This window comes from Vipera berus (assembly GCF_964194415.1).
Source record: "Vipera berus genome assembly, chromosome: Z".
NCBI classification, from domain to species: Eukaryota; Metazoa; Chordata; class Lepidosauria; order Squamata; family Viperidae; genus Vipera; species Vipera berus.
In genome coordinates this window covers 86,617,943-86,641,565 of record NC_138205.1, presented here as the reverse complement: position 1 = coordinate 86,641,565, position 23,623 = coordinate 86,617,943, and the positions used below count along the sequence as shown (strand labels likewise).

Sequence of the window (23,623 nt, the reverse complement as noted above, 5' to 3'; positions counted from 1 at the left end):
TTTTAGTGTCTAGCAAGAGGAGAGACAACACATTTATTTGCAGTAGAGTGCATGTGATTTCTAATGTCTGTGAGATTATATATGAAAATTAGTTTTCCTTACCAAGCATGTTACTACTATTGTTTAGAGTGGGGTATTCCTTCCTTCCTTCCTTCCTTCCTTCCTTCCTTCCTTCCTTCCTTCCTTCCTTCCTTCCTTCCTTCCTTCCTTCCTTCCTTCCCATCCTGCCTTTATTTTTACAAATACCTCAAGGTAGCAAACATATCCAACACACATATACACACACACACACAAACATATCTTCCTCCTTTTGTCCCCACAACAACCCTGTGAGGTGCATTGAGCTGAGACAAAGTGACTGGCCCAAGATCACCCAGCTTGGCTTTCATGGCGAAGGCATGACTAGAATTCACTGTCTCTGGTTTTCTAGCATGATGCCTTAACCAGTTGATCGAACTGGCTTTTCTTTTTTTTTAATCCTTAAGGAAGCCGGACAAAGACAGTTTGGGGCACTTTTCTTGACACTCTTGGACACTTTGAATGTGGATGATATATTTTATAATTGATCATACTATTAATGTATGCTTGTCTGAGGTAGCAGGAAGAAACGTATAGATAATTCTCAATTTACAAACATAATTGTGGCCAGAAATTTTTTCACTTGAGTAAAATGGTTATTAAGTGAGTCATGCATTATTTTACCACCTTTTTTGCCACAGTCATGCAAATTATGCAAATTACTGTGGTTGTTAAGTGAATGTGTTTGATAAGTAAATTCAGCTTTTCCCATCGACTTTGCTTGTCAGAAGCCAGGTGAGGAGATCAAAAAGACAGTCATGTGACCCTTGGATGTTGCAAGCATTGTAAATAAATGCTGGCTACCAAGTACCTGAATTTTGATCACATGACTGAGGGTACTGTGACAGTCATAAGTACAAGGACCAGTCGTAAGGTGGTTTTTTTAGCACCATTGTAACTTTGAAAGGTTCTAAAGAAATGATTGTAGGTTGAGGACTACCAGTGTACAGTTACTCATTAGGTGTAGTTTTGACAATTTGGAAATTATATAAGGATCTTTCTTGTGCTTCTTAGAATGTTGATAATTCAGCAAAATCTAGAACGAAACATCTCTATTTAAGATTAAACAATTCTGAGCCCAGGAAATTGTTTCAAAAATTAGAATTGAACATTGGTCATATTCCCTACACACAAAAATCTCTGTTAATTGAAGCTAACTTTATTTCAGTAATATAATTTAGGAACAGAACCAAAGTCCTTGCCAACCTAACAAATACATTAAGCTCCACTTTTCCCCCTTTAGTTCTCTATGATCCCATCCACTTAAAGTTTACTTCTGCTTTCTTCAGGGTAGTGTCTCCCATCATTGATTCCACTTGCACTTTTGCAATTGAAGGTAGTCCCTCCTGATTTGGCACACTTTCATAATTTTTAATTTCATTGAGCTAACATCACAGGAGGAGTGGGGGGGAAAAAGTGCCTTGTTACAAGATCTTTGGCTTTCACTGTGTTTGGGTCTTTGTGAACTGAAAATGGGGTTTTTTTGCAATTTGTTCATTTTCATATTCTTATAATTCATCTGCAGAGAGACATTATAGCTTTCCCATTTAACATCTGAATGAATATATTGTACGCAAGCCTGAACAAGTCCTATTAAAATAAACTATTTACAACTGTTATTATTCTGTTGTACTTTTAACTAACATATTTAGTTTGAACGATTATTGATAAATATAAATAATGCTAAAATAGATTGACTGCTAATGCCAGGTAAGTGCAATGTTTGATTCCCATGTACTCATATATACAGTTTGAAATGACAATTCATATGCTCAGGGCATTCCAAGCATAAAAACTATGTAAAAACTCACCTTATAATTAATGTTGTACCTGGAAGATTGTAAAAGTTCCTAACTACAATCCAGGAATATTTTAATTGTGTCCTACTTTGCATGGAAACATCCACATTTATCTTCAGCCATTATTTCAGGAATCCAAAAATATAGAGTGTTTTTTCTATTCTTATTAAACTGAAATGAGAACTGCCTGATGAAACTAGTTAATAAGTTTCATGACTAAAAAAAAGATGAATTACATTGGTGGCAAATAATAAACTATAAGATTCACCTTTCACTCATAATAAAAAGAAGTATTAATCATTATTTTATTCATTTTTATTTCTGACCTTAGATATGCAGATCCATTTTTTTATTTCTGACCTTAGCTATGCGCATATGTTTCTCTTTTGGAAATTTATCATTGACACTGGATGCAATATGGAGGAAAGAAGCCTTCTGCTTGTCTGAATTGTTTCTCTTTTTAATCACTTAGCCTGCATGGATTTATGCTACCCATTGGATAGCATCACTTAAATTTTATGATGCATACCACTGTTAATCTTACTAAATAGTTCTATTACCCCTATTTTAAAAAATCTCTTGTTTCTAAACTGGGGCATATTATCAATTGTAGCTTAGCTTACTCCACGTTATTACTGATGTTGGCAAAATTAATCTGATCTGGGTTCTTAAAATGACGAGTGCTCAAGTCTGTGAAATTGTTAGGCTTGATTATAGATGTGTTACTAATTAGATGTGGTAAATTGTTTGTAGCTTTGTTCATCTGGTGACTAAAAAAATGAAATATGTATTAAAGAAATTCTAAGGTGTTTTATAATTACTTTTATCAATAGAATTCAAGTGGACTTTTTAATACCTGGGCTGGCAGCTCTATACTTTATGCCTTTTTTGTGTGTGCCGTTTAAGAATACATTTTATTCTTTGTACTTAATAGTCAATTTGTCAAGACTTTTTATCAGGTTGACTGATAAAATTCAGTCTAACTGGGTTCTTCAGTGCAACATTTTAGTAAGAGTTGCCTTGTGGAATCTATACATTGTATAAGATTTGAACTCAAGATAAGTTGGTGATTTATGGCTTCCTGAGAGATGTCAGTTAATTGGTTGCTGCAAATGATATTTTCTCTATTTTAATTGGTTTGCCTTTCCTGCTTACTAGGTATGGCTGGATCAGGCACCTGACTGAGTGGTAAACCATATCTTCCTCCATTGGTCCATTGATGGTCCATTTATTTGAATGTAAAGCTTCTAGGGAATCTCAGGCTCTCCTGCTATTGGTATGGTCTATAATTTCCTAGCTCCTAGTCAAATATATGATTTGTATTGAAGGGATAGATGGATAGAAATTACTTGAAATCCTGATACTTCTTTTTACATTTGTGTTCCTTAATTCTTTGATGCAACTGAGAGGCAGTTTGGTCTAAGGATTAAGATACTAGAACTGTGAGTTCTACTTCCACTTTAGCCATGAAAGCCAGCTGGGTGATCTTGGGCCAGTTACTCTCAGGTGAACTCAACTCACAGGGTTGTTGTTGTGGGGAAAAATAAGAAGGAGGTGTGTTCCCTTTGTTCACCATCTTGAGTTATTTGTGAACATAGTAAAGGCAGGAAATAATAAATAAAACTGGTACCTGTTTGCCCTTTATATATAATTCTGTTAATTTTGTAGACAAACTTTAGTTCTGTTTTGGGCAATGTGCAGTCTTTTAGTTCGTATAGAATTCTTTATGGTGTTCTTTATGGTCTTTATGGTTTGTGGTCATTATGATGCCTAGTTTTGAAATGTTTGCTGGCATGCTCTGATGTCCTTTTTATATATGAAACTCTTATTGTAATAATAAGCCTGAGTTTGCAGACTACTGTCACTTTGTTTAATGATAGGGTACCAAGAAATTAGAGTGTTTGCTTTCTCAATTTTTACAGTAAATTGATACCTGGACAGGTGGAATTAAGGATTTAAAAACATGTTCAATTTGTTTTTCTTTTAAGATAACAAATGTGTGATCTTATTCTATTAAATAAGCGTGATAAACTAATTTTGAAGTTTCCAAGAAAGTACTTACAATGTCAAAGAGTTTGAAATCTTTGGTCTTGACTTTATTAAGGCTATTTTATGGATTCTAGTATGAGGAATGTAATGACTTGAGTTTCAGTGAGTTTGTATAGTAAATGGTGATATGCTCAGATTCACTTCATTTCTTCGCTGATAAGATTAATTCACTTTATTTCAAACTGACATAATGCTAAGCATGCTGAGTTGGCTCATGGTTTTTATTTTTATTTTTTTTATTACCCATGTTTGTAAAATCAGTGAAGAGGCAGTGTGGCTTCTCAGGTTTTTAAAGTAAGAGTGAATCAGGAAATGTGTGACTTCAAAGTCACACTCCCTGGAGAATTCAGGGCTAAACTAAAGTTTTGTTTCCCTTTAGCCTTACTTAGTTTGGTGCCTTAAATGTATTCTTAGTGTTCATTACTTCCATTACTGCCAACTTATATGGAAGCTGTAAGTTTGCAACAGAACACGTATGCAATTTGAGATTTGTTTTTTATTTATGTAAAGCAATCAGCCATGATCTTATACTATGCTTCTGGGTTTTTTCCTCTCCCCATCCCCTGTTTTAAATAAAAGTGAGTCATTCAGTAACTATGTTTAGTGAGTTAAAAAACTTTCCCTAATGGGAAAATTTACTATGACAAAATTATTGTTTCTTTCTTGGATTTAAAAAATTTAAATGCAAGGAGTGAATAGCCTACTATCCATATTTGGGTAGCACAGGGAGCTCTTTATAGTTGCCAAAATAAATCTTAACAGGATCTAACCTTTTTATAACTTCTAAGCCAGGTTGTATGTGTGTTTCTATGCTATATGTCTAAGCGACATATCTGATTTCTGAGTATCTGTAAGACTTCATTTTAAATTATCATTATTTATTTATTTATTTATTGATGGGATTTATATCCCGCCCTATCTCCCGAAGGACTCAGGGCGGCTAACAACAAAACATATAATAAGTACATAAATCAAGATAAAATGAAATTGAGAACATCAGTGCAATAAAAAATTAGAGAATTTAAAAAATGAATTAAAAATACTAAATATAAATTAATTAAAATGCCTGTCAGTCTAGGTCAGCCTGGTGGAACAGGTGTGTTTTGAGGCCGCGGCGAAAGGATTGGAGGTTTTGGGCCATCCGAAGCTCAGGGGGGAGCTGATTCCATAGGGTTGGCGCTCCCACAGAGAAGGCCCTCCCCCTGGGGGTCGCCAGCCGACATTGCCTAGCTGACGGTACCCTGAGGAGGCCTTCTCTGTGTGAGCATACTGGACGATGGGAATTTGTTCCCGGCAGCAGATGGTCCTGCAAGTATCCCGGACCTAAGCCATGTAGGGCTTTAAAGGTAAGTACCAGCACCTTAAATCTCACCCGGAGGGCAACTGGTAGCCAATGCAGCTCACGCAGGAGGGGTGTAATATGGGAGTATCGGGGAGCTCCCATCACAACCCGTGCAGCTGCATTCTGCACCAGCTGAAGCCTCCGGGTGGTCTTCAAGGGCAGCCCCATGTAGAGAGCATTACAGTAATCAATACGGGAGGTAACGAGTGCGTGGGTGACTGTACGTAGGGCATCTCGGTCCAAAAAGGGGCGCAATTGGTATATAAGACGAATCTGTGCAAATGCCCCCCTAGCCACGGCTCCAATGTATTATACTACCTTTCTGCCATCTTTTCTTAATTCAGATGCTTTGTCGACAATATGGCTATGATGTGTTGTGTTATTTTCAGATTGATTTGGTTTACCTGTTATGCTTATAATTAGAGCACTACCAGAGCTCATGGTAAGTGAACATTTGCCATGGCACTGGTATGGGGAAAAATGCATCTCTATCTATTTCTGTTTGCTGACTCTGCTACCTATTAGGTGGCATCCCTACCTATTAGTGAAATGATGCAAAAGCAACTAGACACCTACCATGAAAAATGAACAATTTTAAATTCCCATTTAGACAGGATAGGTTTTTAAATGGGGCAAAGGATGGATAAATTATTTCTTCAGTGACTCAAAATATTGTTTATCCCTTTTAATGTCCTTTCACCTCCATGCATTTTTATCTCTTTTTTAATATTCTGAAGGAATAGAATAGAATAGAATAGAATAGAATAGAATAGAATAGAATAGAATAGAATCTTTATTGTCACTTTAAATGTACATCAATCAGCATTCATTAAAAAGAAATTGCATTCAGCTCTCAAAAAAATCATTACGCATATACCCACATACACACACATATGACACAGAGAAACATCACAATCTAGTTCATATGTATACATGGTAAAAAAAAGAATTCAATGAATTTACAAGAAGGATGGCATAAGGAACTAACTTGTTACAGAATCTAGTAGTACTGCTATAAATACTTTGAAACCTCCACCCAGAGGGGAACAACAGAAACAAACCATGAAGTGGGTGTGTGGGGACTGTAATAATGCTCCGAGCTCTAAGCACATAGTATTATAAGCAGTATCTTGAATAATGAGAAGCGAGCTTCCTATAATCATCTTAGCTGTCCTTACCACTCTCTGTATGGGCCTATATCTGAGGCACTGCTATCGCCAAACCAAACAGTGATACAGTTCATTAAAATGCTCTCAGTTGTGCCTCTGTAAAAAGTGGCCAGGACAGAAGGAAAAAGTTATGCTTTCCTCATCCAGGAAATGCAAACGCTGGTTTGCATGCTTCACTATGGATAATGTATGAAGAGACAAAGTCGGAATGCTAGTTATCTGCACCCCTAGGTATTTAATACTATTGACCACCTCCACAGCTGCAGCCTTGATACAAAGTGGAGTATGACTATGCCAGCTCTTTCTAAAATCAATAATGATCTTTTTAAAAAATATTCAAAACCAGGTTATTTCACCAGTCCACCAAAACCTTTACCTCCTCTCTATAAGAATCTTCGTTATCATCCAAATACTTCACAATATGATTCATAGCAGATTTGGCACAGCAGTCATGGGTCATCAAGGTGAACAGTAATGGACTCAAAACACAGCCCTGTGGGGAGCTAGTACTCAAAAAGATGAAATTGGAAACTTTCTTTCCAACTCATACAAATTGAGGCCTATCAGTAAGGAAGTCAAGTTATGTTTCACCACTCTGGGGATCAAAGAATTTGTTCTTCCTTAGCAAAGTTTTTTTAATTTTTTTTTAAAGTTTGGTCATATAGAAAAAGAAATATATCTAAATACATCCTAGATACCAGTATTTAACTTCCTAAGAGCATAGTAGTGCACATATGTAATTTGATATATATATATATACTGTAAATAAATAATGTTTTTGCACTAATAACTTCCCTTCAATTGTTTATAGGCAACCTATAAGGATTAATTTGGATGTTCTAGTAATTTATTCTTGGAAGTGATTAATGCTTCCTTAAAGAATGCTATGCATCACTCTATCAAAGTGAATAAATTAAGATTTTTTGTTTTGACAATTAGTGTAAAAGAACTGACATTCTTAAGAAACAGGTATTAGTGGATTGGATAGTTAAAGAAAATAGAAATCTTTAAATCCTACTGCTTGCAGCATTTTTATTTTTTATTTTTTTTTAAAAACCTACTGGGAGACAATGCAGCTTGTGGCATAATGGTGTTATATGGATGTAATGAAAAATTATCAAAATTTTGAACCATCTGAAAATTCCAAATGCTGATCACACAGCTCCATACAAGGATATTGCATTAATCCAAGTGAAAGATGATTAAAGTATGATTCACTATAACAAAGTATCCTAATCCAGGAATGGATATAATTTGTACCCAAGATAAACCTATACAGAAAACCTCCCATCGTCACAGATGCCACCTGCTTTTCAAGCAGAAGCAAGAATCTAGGAGGATCCCCAGATTGTACATGAATTTTGAGGAAATTCACTCCCATGTAGAGTTAAAGGTGAAAAATTACAGAACCGGAGGGGCTTAAAAGACCACAGTGACTCCAGTCTTGCCAGGGTTAGAACAGAAGCCCCATCCAGACCCTCAGTATCTCCAGGTACTCGGAAACAATCTTCACAGTATTGCTTGGTTGATCCAGGGAGAAGATGTTGTGATCAGTCTGCATGAATATTGAACTCATACAATATGATTTGAATATTCATACAACATTACCTTCTGATGCACCAGCCAGAATATCTATTCACTATTTCTAACTTTACATAGCTATCTTTTTAGTCTGCTAATGGAGAAGTTTGTATAGTTCAGTAGCTTGGTGTTTTTCCAGGCCATTAAATGACAAAGGTTTTTCTTTTTCATGTCATCTTTAAGTTACTGTGTAACATGATTAAATCTATTGTGGTCATGAGTCAAGGACTACCTGTACTGAGATACTGCTGGAAAAATACCGTTCTTTCACCCCATTTATCACACAGATGCATGTAGAACTTCAACAAATATATATAGATGGTGAAGTTCTACGTGCATCTGGATGATAGAAGGGGTGAAAGATGGGCATTCTTCCAGTAGCATCTCAGTACAGGTAGTCCTCAACTTACAACTACAATTGAGCCTAATCTTTCTGTTCCTAAATGAGACATCTTTAAGTGAATTTTGTGTCATTTTACGATCTTTCTTGCCACAATTGTTAAGTGAATCACTGCAGTTATTAAGTTAGTAACACGGTTGTTAAGTGAATGTGGCTTCCCCATTGACTTTACTTGTCAGAAGGTCACAAAAGGTGATCACATGACCCTGTGTTTGTCTGTGTCCGAATGATTATTTATGTATACATGTGTACCCTGAAGAACTATTGCCTTCTTTTTCTCATTTTTCTATCTTATCTTCTAAAAGAGGTTTCTATAAAAAATCTATTAAGTAGGAAAGGAAAAACAGCTGTACAGTACTTTTTTTATTCATAGTGCTAGGAATACTCGGAAAGTATTGTGCCAATATTATTCCATAATATTATTGCGGTTATTGATAGTTTTGACATTTCTACGTGCAAGAGAACGAATACAGTATAGGTTTTTAGTAGTGAAGAGTAAGAAAACATCAGAGAAGAATAGCATATTCCACAGAATGATTGTGCAAGTAGACACGGGGTCAGATCCTTTTCCTCAGGCTTTTATACGTTACAGCAGACATGTCAAACACAAGGCCCGGGGGCCGGATCCGGCCCGTGAAGTGGTTTCATGTGGCCCACGAAGCCATCCTGGAAACAGTGAGGGAATGGCCCCCACGGCCTTGGCCCTGGCCCAGAGACCCTCCTCCTGCCCAGGCCCCCATGGGCACCCTTGATGCGAACGTTGTAGAACTGGCCACGCCCACCCAGTAGGCCATACGCACTCTAGCCATGCCCACCCAGTAGGCCACACCCACCCTGGCCATACCCACCCGGCCCCTTGAGGGCAGCCGCAATGCTGATGCGGCCCTCAATGAAATTGAGTTTGACACCCCTGCTTTACAGCATGTCCAGGACACATTGCTGTATTGAGCGCTGCTCTTGTGAGGATTCAGTAAGAATCTACACAATTAAAAGGACATGCATGTTGGCCATATTATATGGGACTAATAAGAATAGAAATCTATTTTGTTTTAAATATGCCAATTTATATATCAGTTCTTTAGGAAATTTAAATAGGATATTTCATATGAAATACTACAATATATTATGAATGTATTGGTTTATCAAATCCAAGATACTTCATTTAATTGTATATCAGACTTTCAACTTTAGTCAATTTTTCTAATTTATCAATGAAAGCTAGTCTTCAGAGTTAAACATTTGTTTTTGCATTTTATGTGTGTTATCTTGTGTTTCAGGTTATATTACTTGTTTTCAGTGCTTTCTTAAAGCAATTCCAAACTTTCCTTGGAAGCACATTATTACATTTGTTTCGCAATTTTCTCACATGTGATACCATTCTCAGGCAGATAATTATCATTTTTAAGCTGTCATATGGAAAGGGCACCAGGTTAGGGAGGCTAATTTATAAAATTCCATATGTTCCTTTCTAAATTGTTACTAGCCAGGAAGTGTCCATACAAACTGTGTGCAAAATCCTATAAAAATCGCTTGTACAATGTTGAGCAAAATCCTAAAAATTAAAAACAAATTAGTGGAATTTAGGGAAACAGGAAGTGTGACAGTTCACTAAAATACACTATGTGGGAGCCACTGTGTTCTGAAACAAATATGATGAAAACAGGTACTTTTTAGTGTGAGTAGCAGCTACCTCTAGAGGTTTCATTACATCGCACTTAACATTATGAAATTAATTGCCCAGAGCACACAAATATATAGGGTGAAGTAATAATTGTTCTTAAGAGATACTATTGTTGAAGTTCATTTACAGTTTTAAAATGTACAAATCCAATTCTGAGGAAGAGTGCATCTACTTGAATTGTGGGAAGTATTAAAAATATCAGAGAGAAACTTTAAAAGAGCAAAGGCAGAAACAGCAAAGATTGTGTAGCCTGTCTTTCCAGTTCTGTTTAGTTCTTTATAGTATCAGGGTCACACTTTATGTAAAAGTGGAACAGTTAAAACAGCGACCAAAGACCAAAGCATTTGATTTCTACAAGAGGTCAAGAGTTTGCAGTCATTTGATAGTAAATTTTCTATAATATGAACATTTGCTTTTCCTTCCTCAGACAGAAAAAGAAAATAGCTCCATTATTACCAATATATTACCAATATATTTGACGGGTAGAAAAGAAGAAGAAAGAGAAAATGCTTTTACTATTAATATTGACTCTGAACTCCGACATTGGCTAATCATCAGTCAAGTGTTCCTAATTGCATGTATATTCTTTTAAACTGGTTTCTTTTATAAATGTTGAAAGGAATTTATAAAGTTCCTTAACAAATTAACTTGTTATTTTAATATTTAACAGAGGTTTTACTGCCCTGAAGGAGTTATTTTAAAATACTACCCTTGCTACAGAATGGTTTCTTGTCAATCTTTTTAGTCAATAGTCTAAGTCGGGATAAGGCAGTTAAATTCCATGTATAATTATTTGAAAGCTCATAACTGAATTCAGTGGAGCATTGCCTACTAATCACTATTCTCTTTTTAATACTCAAATATTGAATTCAGACTAAAGAATATCAGATCAATGGGATGCAAAATAAACATGTGTGCATGCATTTTATTGAGTAGCATTGTATATAGCTTATTGTGGCACATTTTCTGTGTAGCCTTAAAATTTTGTGCCTCTCCGTATGTTTACCTTGTGCTAACATTAGTTAATTGGATTAATTTAATAGTGATATTTGTTAGTGATATATATCATAAATATATTGTGTCAAGATATTATACCCATTTTCATATTTTAAATATAAAAGAGGAAGAGTGCTTAAATGTAGACCTAATTATATTTACTTGTACTTTGGATTGGGGCTAGTGTGTTATATAGTCTAAGTTTGCTTAATTTAGCTAACACTGAAATCAATAGGATAAATTAAGATAAGAAAATAGCTTTTTCAATTTTATTTGTGTTAGTGTAATCTCTGTTAGTTGTCAACGCAGGCTGATTAAGATGCAAGTACACAATTATTCAACAAGTTTATCATATCACTTCTTGTGACCAGAAGATGCATAGCAGTATACTTTCGAAAGGGATCTTTCTGCTGCTAGAAATTAAAACATCTCTGATATGCTTATCTTATTAAGCAAATAAAGAGATTGCATTTTCCCCAAAGGCTGTTTATTTTTAACAATTGACAGGGTTACATTGTATGTTACATTGTGGAATCATGCATCAGTTTTACAGAAATGCTAATTGATTAAAATGATAATAATAAATCACTGAGCATTAGTATTTTCAGTGCTTTTTTTGTAAAAGAAAAAGGTGCCGGAACTCACACATGTCATACAACCCGCCTTGCCTACCCTACAAGGTTCCATCCAAAAAAGGTGCCGGAACTCCGTTCTGAGCGTTCTATGAGAAAAAAAGCCCTGAGTATTTTACTTTGAAATCCAGTGTCAGTAAAAACATTGGATCCAGCTGACCTTACCAAACTAGATAGACTTATATTTGGATTATTTATTTTAACATTTTTAGTAAAAAGTTGCTGAGAAATTTGTGATTTAGAATGGATTAATTTCTACAGCACACTGATTGTTGGAAGGGAACTTAGGACCTACAGAAAACATGGGCTAGCTGAAAGAAACCACATTCGAACAAAAAAGTTACCTTTCACAGGTTTGACTAACAAATTACTTTTTCTAGTGATCATGATGGATAAGGACAATATGATATGCATTTGCTTATTAATTGTTCAAGAACAGCTGAATCCCTTTTCTAAATTGTAACAATATTTCATATCTTCTGCTTCTCTTTTCGGAGATTTTAAATGCCACTACTTGAGCTCATTACTTCTATACAATTTCAGCATAACAATATTTTGTGTTATTTTTGTGAGTACATTATGTTTGAGTGTAAGAGTTTTTTGTCTCCTGATAGGATTCTGAGGAATGCACTGTTAACTGTATGTAAAAAAGTTCAATAAGCAATTGCTATATAAGTACAAAATTTGTTTCTTACGCAATAAAATCAGCCAGAATGAATGACCAGAGAATCTACTTTTTATGAGTTACCATATCACAGAATCCACATCAGCTACATTTTAAAACCTCAGTTGTTGTCACCTTCTCTATGTTGCTTTAAGACATTTTTCCTGTGGCCAATTCATCAATTTAACTTAATCTTGACAATAAAGAACAACATGGCATTATGAAATGAAAATGGACAAAATGTTGTTCCACTCCATGTTCCATTGTACACTGGATTGATTGGTTTATTTCTTATCTGCTACTAAAGCACAGCAGTCTTAGAGTTTTGGGGTTATTTTTTGTATTTTGAGGGCTATTCTACTTGTGTGTTTGTTTTTATAGGGGATGAAGCTGCAGCTGTTGCTACAATTTATTTAACCAAAAAGTAGTAATGAAGAAAATGTTGCTTATCACTTTTTTTCTAGCAATATAGAAAAAGATTGTAATATAAAATGATCTTGACTCCTACATGACCGTACATTGATTTGCCAGTTTCTTTCCTTTAAATTAATGAAGCTTGAAATGTTTGACTACTAAAACAAAATATAATAAAAGCTCAAATATATTTACTCAATTCAAATGTAAGAAGAAATACCACTGATGAATAACACTTTTCCTAGTTCTAGCCTGTCAAAGAATTGTTAACTTGTGTTGTTGAAATCTTCCAAAAAGGGCATAAGACATGCAGTATCATTGACACATAGACCCAGGCTTTGGTCTGAACTTTCCAGTAAGCAGTTCCTTTTTTGTTTTTTCCTTTAATTTCAGAGATTATACTTTCCTTTTAAATATTACTAGTTGAGCAGCAGAGAGAAAAATATAAACATTAAGCTTAAACCCCCCCCCCAATGCTCATGTTTTCTAATCAAACAAATTAATAAAAGGCAATGGTAGGGACTTTCACCAATCTGTGGCTTGAGTATCTCATAATAAAAATATAATATAAATATTAGATAATGCAATAATAACATAAAAATGCCATTTTTAAAAAAAGATCAAGCCTCTTTTACGTCAGATTATTTTATGAGGGAACATGAAAGGAGAAGTGATAATTGAGTATTCAAAATAAAGACTATAATATTCATGCTTTATTACCTGCACATACAAATTCTGACTTAAACAATCTATATGTTAAGGAAATTAATGTATTAGAGAAATCAGAAAATCTTCCTAAAAGTTACAAGCTCTACACAGATCATGTAATAACTTTAAAGAAGTATAAGCTGTTCAACTCTCCCTCCCCCTCCCTCTCTCTTTACTATAATTGACACCTTTAGAGTTTTTTATAACATATGTAACAGTTTAATAATCATGTGGAAGTATATTTAACTTAATTATTAAGACTAAAGATTCTACATTTGTCTTTCCACAGGCTTGTCATTGATATAGACCTCCTAAATCATTGATATAGACCTTCTTTAAAATGTTCATAAGTTGCATAAATGTCAGTTGGGAGTGGTGAAGCTAAGAAGCAATAATATATACTCTAACTCAGGGGTGTCAAACTGCCGGCCCATGGGCCGGTTTCATCAAACCGAAGCCGCGCTTATCCCATTGCTGGCAATGCAAAAAGGGTCCTGATACGTCACAACACATGATGTGGCTAGTTTGACACCCGTGCTCTAGCTCCATACTAAAGTTGGGAAGTTGAGAAACTTCATCTCCCCTCTTCTCTATGTTCAGCCCTCTTGGAAGAGAGGAAGGGTTTTGAGTAGTTACTATATAGTTGATAATTGCATGAAAATTGCAGACAGAATATGTGTATATTATAAACCTTTACTAATTGGGTCTTTGTTATTTGTTGATTAATGCTATATTGCAAATAATATTTCTTTATTTTTATTTTTAATTGAAACTTAATGATGTTAACAAAAAACACATTTCCTTTTCCATTATTTTTCTCCATACATGCTTTTAATATTTTGCAGTGCTATTGTCTGCAGTGCTATTGCTATTTCCTATAGTTGATAGGAAAGCTAAACTGACCTTTACCAAAGAGATTGGCATTTTAACAAAGTATTTTTAATGTGTTTCGTATCAATAGCCAACTCTTCCTTATAGATAAGGAATGATCTGAGGCATCCTTAAAGAAGCGATTAAGAGACACATAAACATATGATTGGCCTATGTACCATCATATGTTCAGTTTCATCAGTTTCTTGGTTACTTCTGGTTTGTTGTTTTATTTTATTGTGTTGTAAACTTGTATATTACCTCTTAATGACCAAAATGAATTGCTTAGATTGGAGCAATCAAACTAGCACACACTGATAATTCTAATTGGGATACAACATTTTTCAGTAACACTTAGCAATATAATTTTTAAAGGGGAAAAATGAAAAATTCATGCAGAAAAATTCACGCATGTGATTAAGAATAATTAACTTCCTTTTTTTTTACTATGAATTCCAGTTGACAGTTCTAGTTTGCACACTCTAATTCTAAATTGCTTTTTCAGAATTCTATCCTAGGAGAGCTTTCTAATGCAACTTGAGGTAATAATTGTATTTTAGCAGTGTAGTAATCCTGTTTAGATAATTCCTTAGACTCAGAGCTGAAAATATTCAATAGAGCTATTTGTAAATTTGCAGGTTAGCTGTGGTATTGTTTGTCTGAACAGATCATGTAAATCAAGTAACATTACAATAATAACATTTTCAAAACATCGAGTAAAGCATTTAAAAATTATGTATCTAGCCCATGTGCTGATTGAAATAATTGGTATTCTGAGGAGTAAAAAACTTCTTAAAGTATATTCCTAGGTTAATTTTGTTGAAATTTGGATAATATATTTTGCAGGAAAAAAGTTTCTAGTTGTCTCAACTTTATTCATAACATTTGCTATGGTTATCATCTCCATTTACCACTCCCACTTTTATTATTATTATTATAAAACTTTTATTCATAAAACATAAAACTCAGTCAACTGAACACTCAAATTGACTGGCACTAATGGTTGACACGGGCTGCTGCCAGCATTCTAGGTATCAACCAGGTATCTCCTTAAAATGTAAGATGTTCCGAGTAGCACAGTTTTTTGTAGCTTTGCTGGAGTTATTGCACAAAGTTGCAATTTCTTGATGTGTTTTGTAAAGTTTTTGGACATAGTTCCCAGTGCCCCGATGACAATGGGTATCACTGTTACGTGTTTCATCCATAATCGCGCAGTTTCGATGGCCAGGTCGCGGTATTTCGTAATTTTTTTCAGTTCTTTTTCTTCGACTCTGGCATCTCCTGGTACAGTGATATCAATCAGCTGTACAATTCAGTTCTCTACAACTGTGATATTTGGCGTGTTGTGTTCCAAATGGCGATCTGTCTGTATTCGGAAGTCCCACAAGATCTTCACCCTCTAATTCTCGACAACTTTTTCCACCCTATGTTCCCACGACTTTTCGGACATAGGCAAGTCGTATTTTTTACACAATGCCCACTGGATTAGTTTAGAAACTCTGTCATGTCTAGCTTTGTAATCAGTTTGTGCAATTTTGCTGCGCTCACTTATTAAATGTGAAACAGTTTCAGCTTTGTTGTTGCAAAGTTGGCAATTTGGATTGTCAGTAGATTTTTGTATCTTCGCTTTCATGGCATTAGTTTGTAGTGCTTGTTCTTGAGCAGCCAGTATTAAGCCTTCTGTTTCTTTCTTGATAGTTCCCATCTTAAGCCATGCCCATGTCATGTTATTATTATTACTATTATTGCTAAGTAAGTTTTTGATCTAATTGGTATCTCAATGGAGTTTTACATGTTAGTTTGTTACATCATGAAATGTAACTATAAATAATTTCTCAGTATTATTCGGCACTTGGCTTTTTGTTGCAATTATAGGGGTGGCCTAACTTTTGTGCCCATCTGGGAGAAAATGTATATTGCATCATCTATAACCTAATTCTGAGAAAAAAATTAACTGCTAATTAGGTACCTTAGAATCTAAAGTAGTAATTTTGCAACTTATTTCAATACGCTAATAAGCAAGGCTTCTGTTTCTAGTGCAATGTGTACATAGTTCAAGCAAAGCTGCTGAGGCAAATTGTCCTCTTGGGAATGTCATGCTATGTTTCAATTTTGAAGAGTTTTCTTCCCTTTCTCCCCTCAAATGAATATCGATGTATTTTCCCTCTTGAGTCTAACTTAGACCTTTTTTCTTGTAGTTTCACACATAAATTTAATTATTTCATTTCATGACTCATATGAAAATATCATGATCTATTACTGATAACCTTCACTGATAAAGTTTAGAATATAATAGAACAGAAAATGCCTTAGCAAACCCACTGTCAATACTCTTTAATGTGTTTTTTAAATCGGAACTATGACACCTACCTTTATATAGGAGCAAGGGATTAATGCTGAAAATGGTCCCCAAATTTTCTCTTTTTTATTATTATTTTAATGGAATTGATGTTTTTATTTTGTTGTGTTTATTTTGTTCACTTCCAGAGTTCCACTGACAGTCATATAAATTTCACAAATATTTAAACTCTATTCAGAGGGGTTTTTTTTTTCATTTTAACTTCCCTCACCCCATTTTTCTTATGCAGGTAGACAGATGCCAGGCAGATCCAAACTGTACTAAATTCACAGTAACCATTCATTTGCTCTTTGAGGTTAGAACAAGTTTCTGTTAGATAGTGGGAAAGATAGTTATAAATAAATAAATGGTTTATAGATCAAAGCTAAACATTCTGAAATTGTGATGGAAACATACAGGGATGTAGTATAAAAAGACAAGAAATATTTAATATTGCACAAGCTGTATAAGCATTTGAAATGTGGATTTACAGGCAGCTGTTACGTATAAGCTGGGTTGACAAGATCAGAAATGAGGTGATAAGCTGCCTGGGAAAGCCAAGGGAAATCATCAAAACAATTAAAAAAGAAAAGTTAGAATATTTCGGACATGTGATGCAACATCCAGAAAAATACAGCATACTCCATTTAATCCTTCAGGGAAAGATTGAAGGCAAACGAGGTCCAGGCAGAAGAAGAACATCATGGCTTCAAAATCTAAGGGACTGGTTTGGACAAAACTCAGCAGCACTTTTTTATGTAGCTGCTGATAAAAACAGGGTCGCCAATATGATCGCCAATGTCCGATAATGGATATGGCACAAGAAGAAGAAAAAGAAGAAGCTGTATAAGCAAGGAAGGAAGCAAAAATAGATGAATCCAAGATTCCTCCTTAACGTGCATTTTTTTGTTAAATTTCCACTTCAATCTTCTCCCTAAATTGTTCTTTGTCTGCCTTGCTTTTATATCATTTTTTTTACCTTCAGCATCACCACAGATAGCAGCTTTCTGTGAGACATAATCAATATGGACTGCTAGTTGTTGATCACTATCTTACAGTATTAATTTTATAATGAATATGTTTATAGGAATTGAGTTACTTTTCATAAATATTTAAGTCTTATTAAAGCTAAACACTGTCAACTTTTTTGTTTATGTTTAATTTGCAGTGCTGGCCCAAAAGGTGATAATATCTATGAATGGAGATCAACAATTTTAGGACCTCCAGGTTCAGTGTACGAGGGTGGTGTTTTCTTTCTGGACATCACATTTACACCAGAATATCCCTTCAAGCCTCCAAAGGTAAGAAATGCACCACATGGTCTATTTAGCTTCTAATGCATAACTTTATGCATCAACATTTTATATACTATTCAGTATAATTTAATTCCCCTTATTATTTAATATTTTTCCTTTCTACAAATGTAGCTCTTTACCTAATGGGTAAGCACTATAGGGATGCCTGAAGCATATACTATAATAATTGTGCAATGAGTTGCACTTGCAGAAATCTCTGTCTGGAGTAGTTAAGGATAGCTATTAAGATCATCATAGAATCATAAGTTGAAAGGGATCTTGGAAATCTTCTGCTGCAATCTTCTGCCCAGACCAGAAATCCTTATAACATGCCAGACAAAGGGCTGCCCAACCTTTGCTTGAAAACCTTCAATAGAGCACCCAGCATCCAGGAGGTAGACTGTCCCTTTGCTTAATAGCTGTCATACCCAGGAAATCCATCTGTATTTTGAACTTGAATTCTGAATGGATATAATAGATTGGGTAGCCAGTTGTTATCAATATAAAAATGTTTCTGTTGATTGTACCTATAGTTCAGTATTGCTATAGTTTAAATTATAGATTTATAAAAAAATACTGTAAAAGCACAACGTTGTGGTTTTTACATAAATTATTTTTGTAAATATTGTCAAAATCATGAGTTTTGTTGGCTTTCAAATTGCAACCATCCATGGATTTAATTTTTTAAAAACATTTATACACTGGCTTTTCATCTGTTACGATCTACAAGGGAGTTTATAAAAAAATGGAAAATTAAATCACATAAAAGCATAATATACTACCTAAGAATCAGCAATAATATCCTACCCAATAATCTAGAGTAAAAAGGATAGCAATTGCCTATTTTTTTATAAACATTACTTAATTTATTAGAGTTTTGCTTTCTGAGTCTTATTAATGAGATAATTAAGCATATGTCCCTAAAAAGGAGCTTCACAATGACATGCTAGCATCTTATCTAAATAAGCAGCAGACTCTCTTGTATGTCCTGATGCCCACGAAATTGAAAAGATTATAATGTATCAAAATGGAGCAAATGTCGTTGATTATTATTTTTACCATTTACTTATCACATCATGTAGTCAATCAAATCAATCAAGTCATAGACCAGCATAGAGTGGCCTTCCCTAAAACCAACTTGCTTCTCTGCAAGTATGTTGTCTTGTTCCAGCCAGTTCTGGAATTTCCATTGTTTTTGTAGAGTTTGATAATTGTATTGAGGGGACTGAAACCTATTACATCAGACAAAGTAAGGTTCAACCAAAAAAGAATTCTTGGAGAGCACAACATTAACATATTTGAGATACTAAGAATATCAGGTAATACAAAAGTTATTCTTTTCCTAGGCTAGAAAGACCATTGTATTTGTACCAAATACCTGGTTTTTCTTCTATTCGTATCTTATAGAAGTACCACTTTTATTTTTCCCATTATGACCTAATATTTATTTAATGCAATCTTGTATGCTAATTTATCCAGTCTTATTTCAAAAGTTTTGTCATGTGAGGATCCATTTAAAGCAGACAAGAACTGTTTGATATTTTTGTTACAAAATAGAAGCTATACCTTGTTATTCTTGAGTATCTTTTTATTCTTTTATTCAATTACTTTCAAATTCATGCATAGAATTATTGTGATAATTTGAATCATGCCCTTCATTTGTCAGAATCCCAATGGATTTACAAGTTGCTTTATGGATTATAAAATCATTGTGTTTGTAAATTTTGTACCTTCTTAATTGTGATTGAAAATACATTTATGTAGTGAAATAACTTCAGAAAACAAAAACTAGGAATTTAGCTAAAATTATAGGGCCCAGATGCTTTAGGGGACTCAATGGCACAGCATCTGAAATCTTAGTATCCTTAAGAGATAGAGCAGATAAAGTAAAACCATTCAGATAAAAAAATATTATAAAAGTTACATAATATTCATAGTTCATAAAATGAAGAAGTGGAATATTCAATTTTGCCAGAAAGTCCGGTTTTTTAAAAAAATGTAAAATTTATTCCTTATGATTTAAGGAAGAATTTAATACATTAGAAAATCTTATTTGATATCTGTTGGATCTCTGAAAGAAAGTTGTAAAAAGTGGAACATCAGATTTACTTGTGCTCATACTACAGAATATCAGAGAGCTCTTTAATTCATTTGATTTGTTTTTGTCCATCCACAATTCTGTTTTGGTTCAAAGTCGTGGCAAATGTTACCACAATTTTGATAATATAATGACATAAATGTAACATTAAATTATATTTCTAAAATAATGAATTTGTAATTTTATTAAGAGCTTTAGTTCTTAGGTGAATGTAAAGAAAATTATTGTTGTGATAAGGAATGGATTCCAGATATTAGTATGTTATATATTTTTCAAACATCTTATTCTAAAAATTGAAAGATAAAGCAGTATATTTCTATATAATTTAGTTTTGAGAAGCTTAAGGATTCAATCTCATACTGGTACAAATGGATATTATGTGGATCTTTTTTAATTAGTTTTTTTCTTCCTTTCCGTTACGTTTAATTAGTACAACATATGTAGGGTTTTTTATTGTATTTGTTTTTTTATTGGTGATATTGCTATTGTACTTGTTAGTACAATAACATTTTTAAAACACTTACTTCTGTTGTTAGTATGATGATTCTGAAATTCTGATACTTTGTCTATAATGTTATAGGGGTTTTTTTCCAAGTAGCAAATTCTTGGCAATACCTTCTCCATAGAAAATAGATTTTCTTCCAGAGTCCTTTTACCTGAACTTTTTAAGAAAATAGAATCAGATTACTGAATTGTTTTCCCCTTTTAGAATCACCTCCCAGATTTCTAAAAGAGACTTTCTCTTTCTTATTCATGATATGCTTGATTAGTAAGACTAATTAATTTATCATTAATAACAGAAGAATGCCCAGCTAAAGAAACATTTCCTTATTTTGTGCTTAAAGTTATCACTCCTACAGTATTACCATTTTAAAATCTGGGATGATAATGTCTGTTATTATTGGACCCTAAACTCTTTATTTTTCAGAAAGATTGTCAAAGGGATTTTATTTCAAACTTTTGATCACTAAAGTATTTTGGTGCCTATCAACTTCATGGTTTTGTGATTGTTTCTAACTAAAAACATAGGAAAAAACATAGAAATATTCATTTTGTATTGGCCTGTCTATGTATGCTGTCTGAAGTTATGTAGATTGAAGCAGTTTACTGTTAATAAATAAATAACATTTAACCTAGTATTAGTAGTTGGGCTTTGTTTTGGTTTAATATTAAGCATTAGATTGATATTTGTATTCTTTTTTTCACTTTAACAAAACTCTTCAAGTCTTCCTCATTCCTGGTTGTCAAATTGGTATTATCAGCATAACTGGGGTTGTTGATGCTTCTCTAGCTATTTTAAATTCCAATTTCCTGTAGTCAAATATTGTTCATAAAGTGTTCTGCCTATAAGTTAAATATAGTGATAGTATACAACCATGGTACCCTCCATTTCTAACCCTAAACTATTTAGTTGTACCATTATTTTATTCTATTATTCTTTTCTATTCTTCATCATCATCTAAGTTCTTCAATAGGCAGATGATTGAATTCCCACTTTAAATGCTGTTCACAATTTGTTGTGTTCTATGGTCTATTTTTGTTTTATTGATTATTGAAAGGTTCTTTACATGTCTTTTTGGAATTGTCTTGCTTTTCCATCTGATGTTAGTGATGTGATCTTAAGAATCTTTGCAGCCTGGATCCTCAGGATGAGCACTGTTTCCTGCATTAGAAAAAGGGGACTGGACATCAATTTTCTCTAATTCTGTTTTCTACTACACTGGCCATTGCCATTTATTTATCACAGAACTTTGGAAAGCAATCCAAGGGGAAGAGAATCCAGCAAATTATTATCTCCCCATTTCCTTTTCCCAGGCTTTCTTTCTAGGAATTAGTCTGGATGCAATCATTTATTCAAAATGAATAATTGTTTTTACTAAATCAGACTTAAAACATTCTAGCTTTCTTCTTAAAAGTTATTGTTTTAATTATATTTCAGTATATTTTAATCTTTCCATAATAGTCCAAGGAGGCTATTTACTTGGAATAAGATACTAATGAAAAACTTACCATGTTTCTCCAAAAGTAAGACCCACCCTGAAAATAAGCCCTAGCTTGATTTTTTGGGGTGGGGCTAATATAAACCCTACCCACAAATTAGCCCAGGGATGGGCGTGGCCAGTCTCCCTCTGGGCGAAAATTGTTTGGGCGCCCATGGGGCATTTGGGGCAGCTTCACCCCCTCCCTCACCTGCCATACCTCATGGCAGCAGCACAGCATGGTAAGCCATGCAGCCTCCTGCCGTGAACAGCTGCGAACGGCCACTGAAGTGGGCCAGTGGCCACGTGGGCTCCTGCTTAATGGGGTGTTGGTGCCACCACCACGAGGTGAGGCAGGTGTCAGAAAAAAATAAAACATCCTCTAAAAGTAAGACCTACTGCCTCTTTTGGAGGAGATATATATATATTACATTACTGGATCTTATTTTGGGGAAAACACAGTAGCTGTCACTTCCATAAACATGAAAGTATGTACACTGTGCCATCAAATTACACTAAAGCTTTCTGATACAGAGTTTAGAAATCACAATAATATTCCATATTGCTGTAAATTGTTGCTTAGAAGAGATCATATACAGTAAGTTACTCTTTCAGAAACTTTTGTCTCATAATTCTCCTAGTTCCTGAAGGAAATGTTTTTAGACTTTACCTATTTTTAACAATTAAAAAACAGAAGAGCAATAAAATTATTAACTGAGGAAAGTATTGGGTGCATGTCTTCTAAACTAGTTTTTGGTATTGAGGACATACCATTCTTTCAAGGTAAACTATCAAATATCATAAAGAGAATAACAATCTATCAACTACGTGGAATACTTGGAAATTCAGAAAAACTTTGTAGTAGACTCACATAACTACAGACACCACACCCCTACCCTCAACTCTATAGGGAATGACTAGTTGTGCTAACACAGTGCTTAAACAGGAGAATGGGCAAGTTTGACAAATTGTGTAATAAGTCACAAACATTCTTGACTAATGTGTACCTCCTGTCATTCATAAATATTTTTGTACTCATCACTAAGTACATAGACATAGTACATTGCATTCTGATAAAGAGAAGAATGTTATCACAGAAAATGCCTTGATCTTTTTTAACGCATCAGTATCTTTCTTCTCCTTTTGTGTTTTTGTTTAAAATATTATTTGAATCTGTTAGGCATATGGTGTTAGCCTACAATGTTGGGTTGAAAATATATTAACCATGATTTTATGTCTTTAAGATGTAAATTGGCCAATGGGTGTGTAAGTGTTCTCATGGCCATAAGAGGGAGCTATTAACGTAGCTTCTTTCTCTCTCTGAATTCACTGCTCTCTACTGTTACTGTTTTTGCTCTGTTACCTGAACTGTGTATTGACCTCTGGACCGGTAAGAAGACTTTGTATTTTGGATTGCTACTTGGACTGTTTATTTTTGACTGTGCATTTTTGTTTTTACACCACCTCAAAGTAAAATACTTTTTGCTTTTACAACTCAGTGTACTCCTGTGTGTGACTCTTACTGCTCTC

The 23,623-nt window shown here is 34.2% G+C and overlaps 1 protein-coding gene across 1 annotated transcript in view; it reads left to right on the top strand.

The window, feature by feature from the left end:
- The window catches only part of UBE2E1 (ubiquitin conjugating enzyme E2 E1), a 45,387-nt gene that overhangs the window by 14,445 nt on the left and 7,319 nt on the right, over positions 1 to 23,623 (top strand). The window contains exon 4 of the mRNA XM_081344848.1: positions 17,890 to 18,022. Coding sequence (XP_081200974.1) covers positions 17,890 to 18,022 — 133 coding nt within the window. The remainder of the gene's footprint in view (positions 1 to 17,889; positions 18,023 to 23,623) is intronic.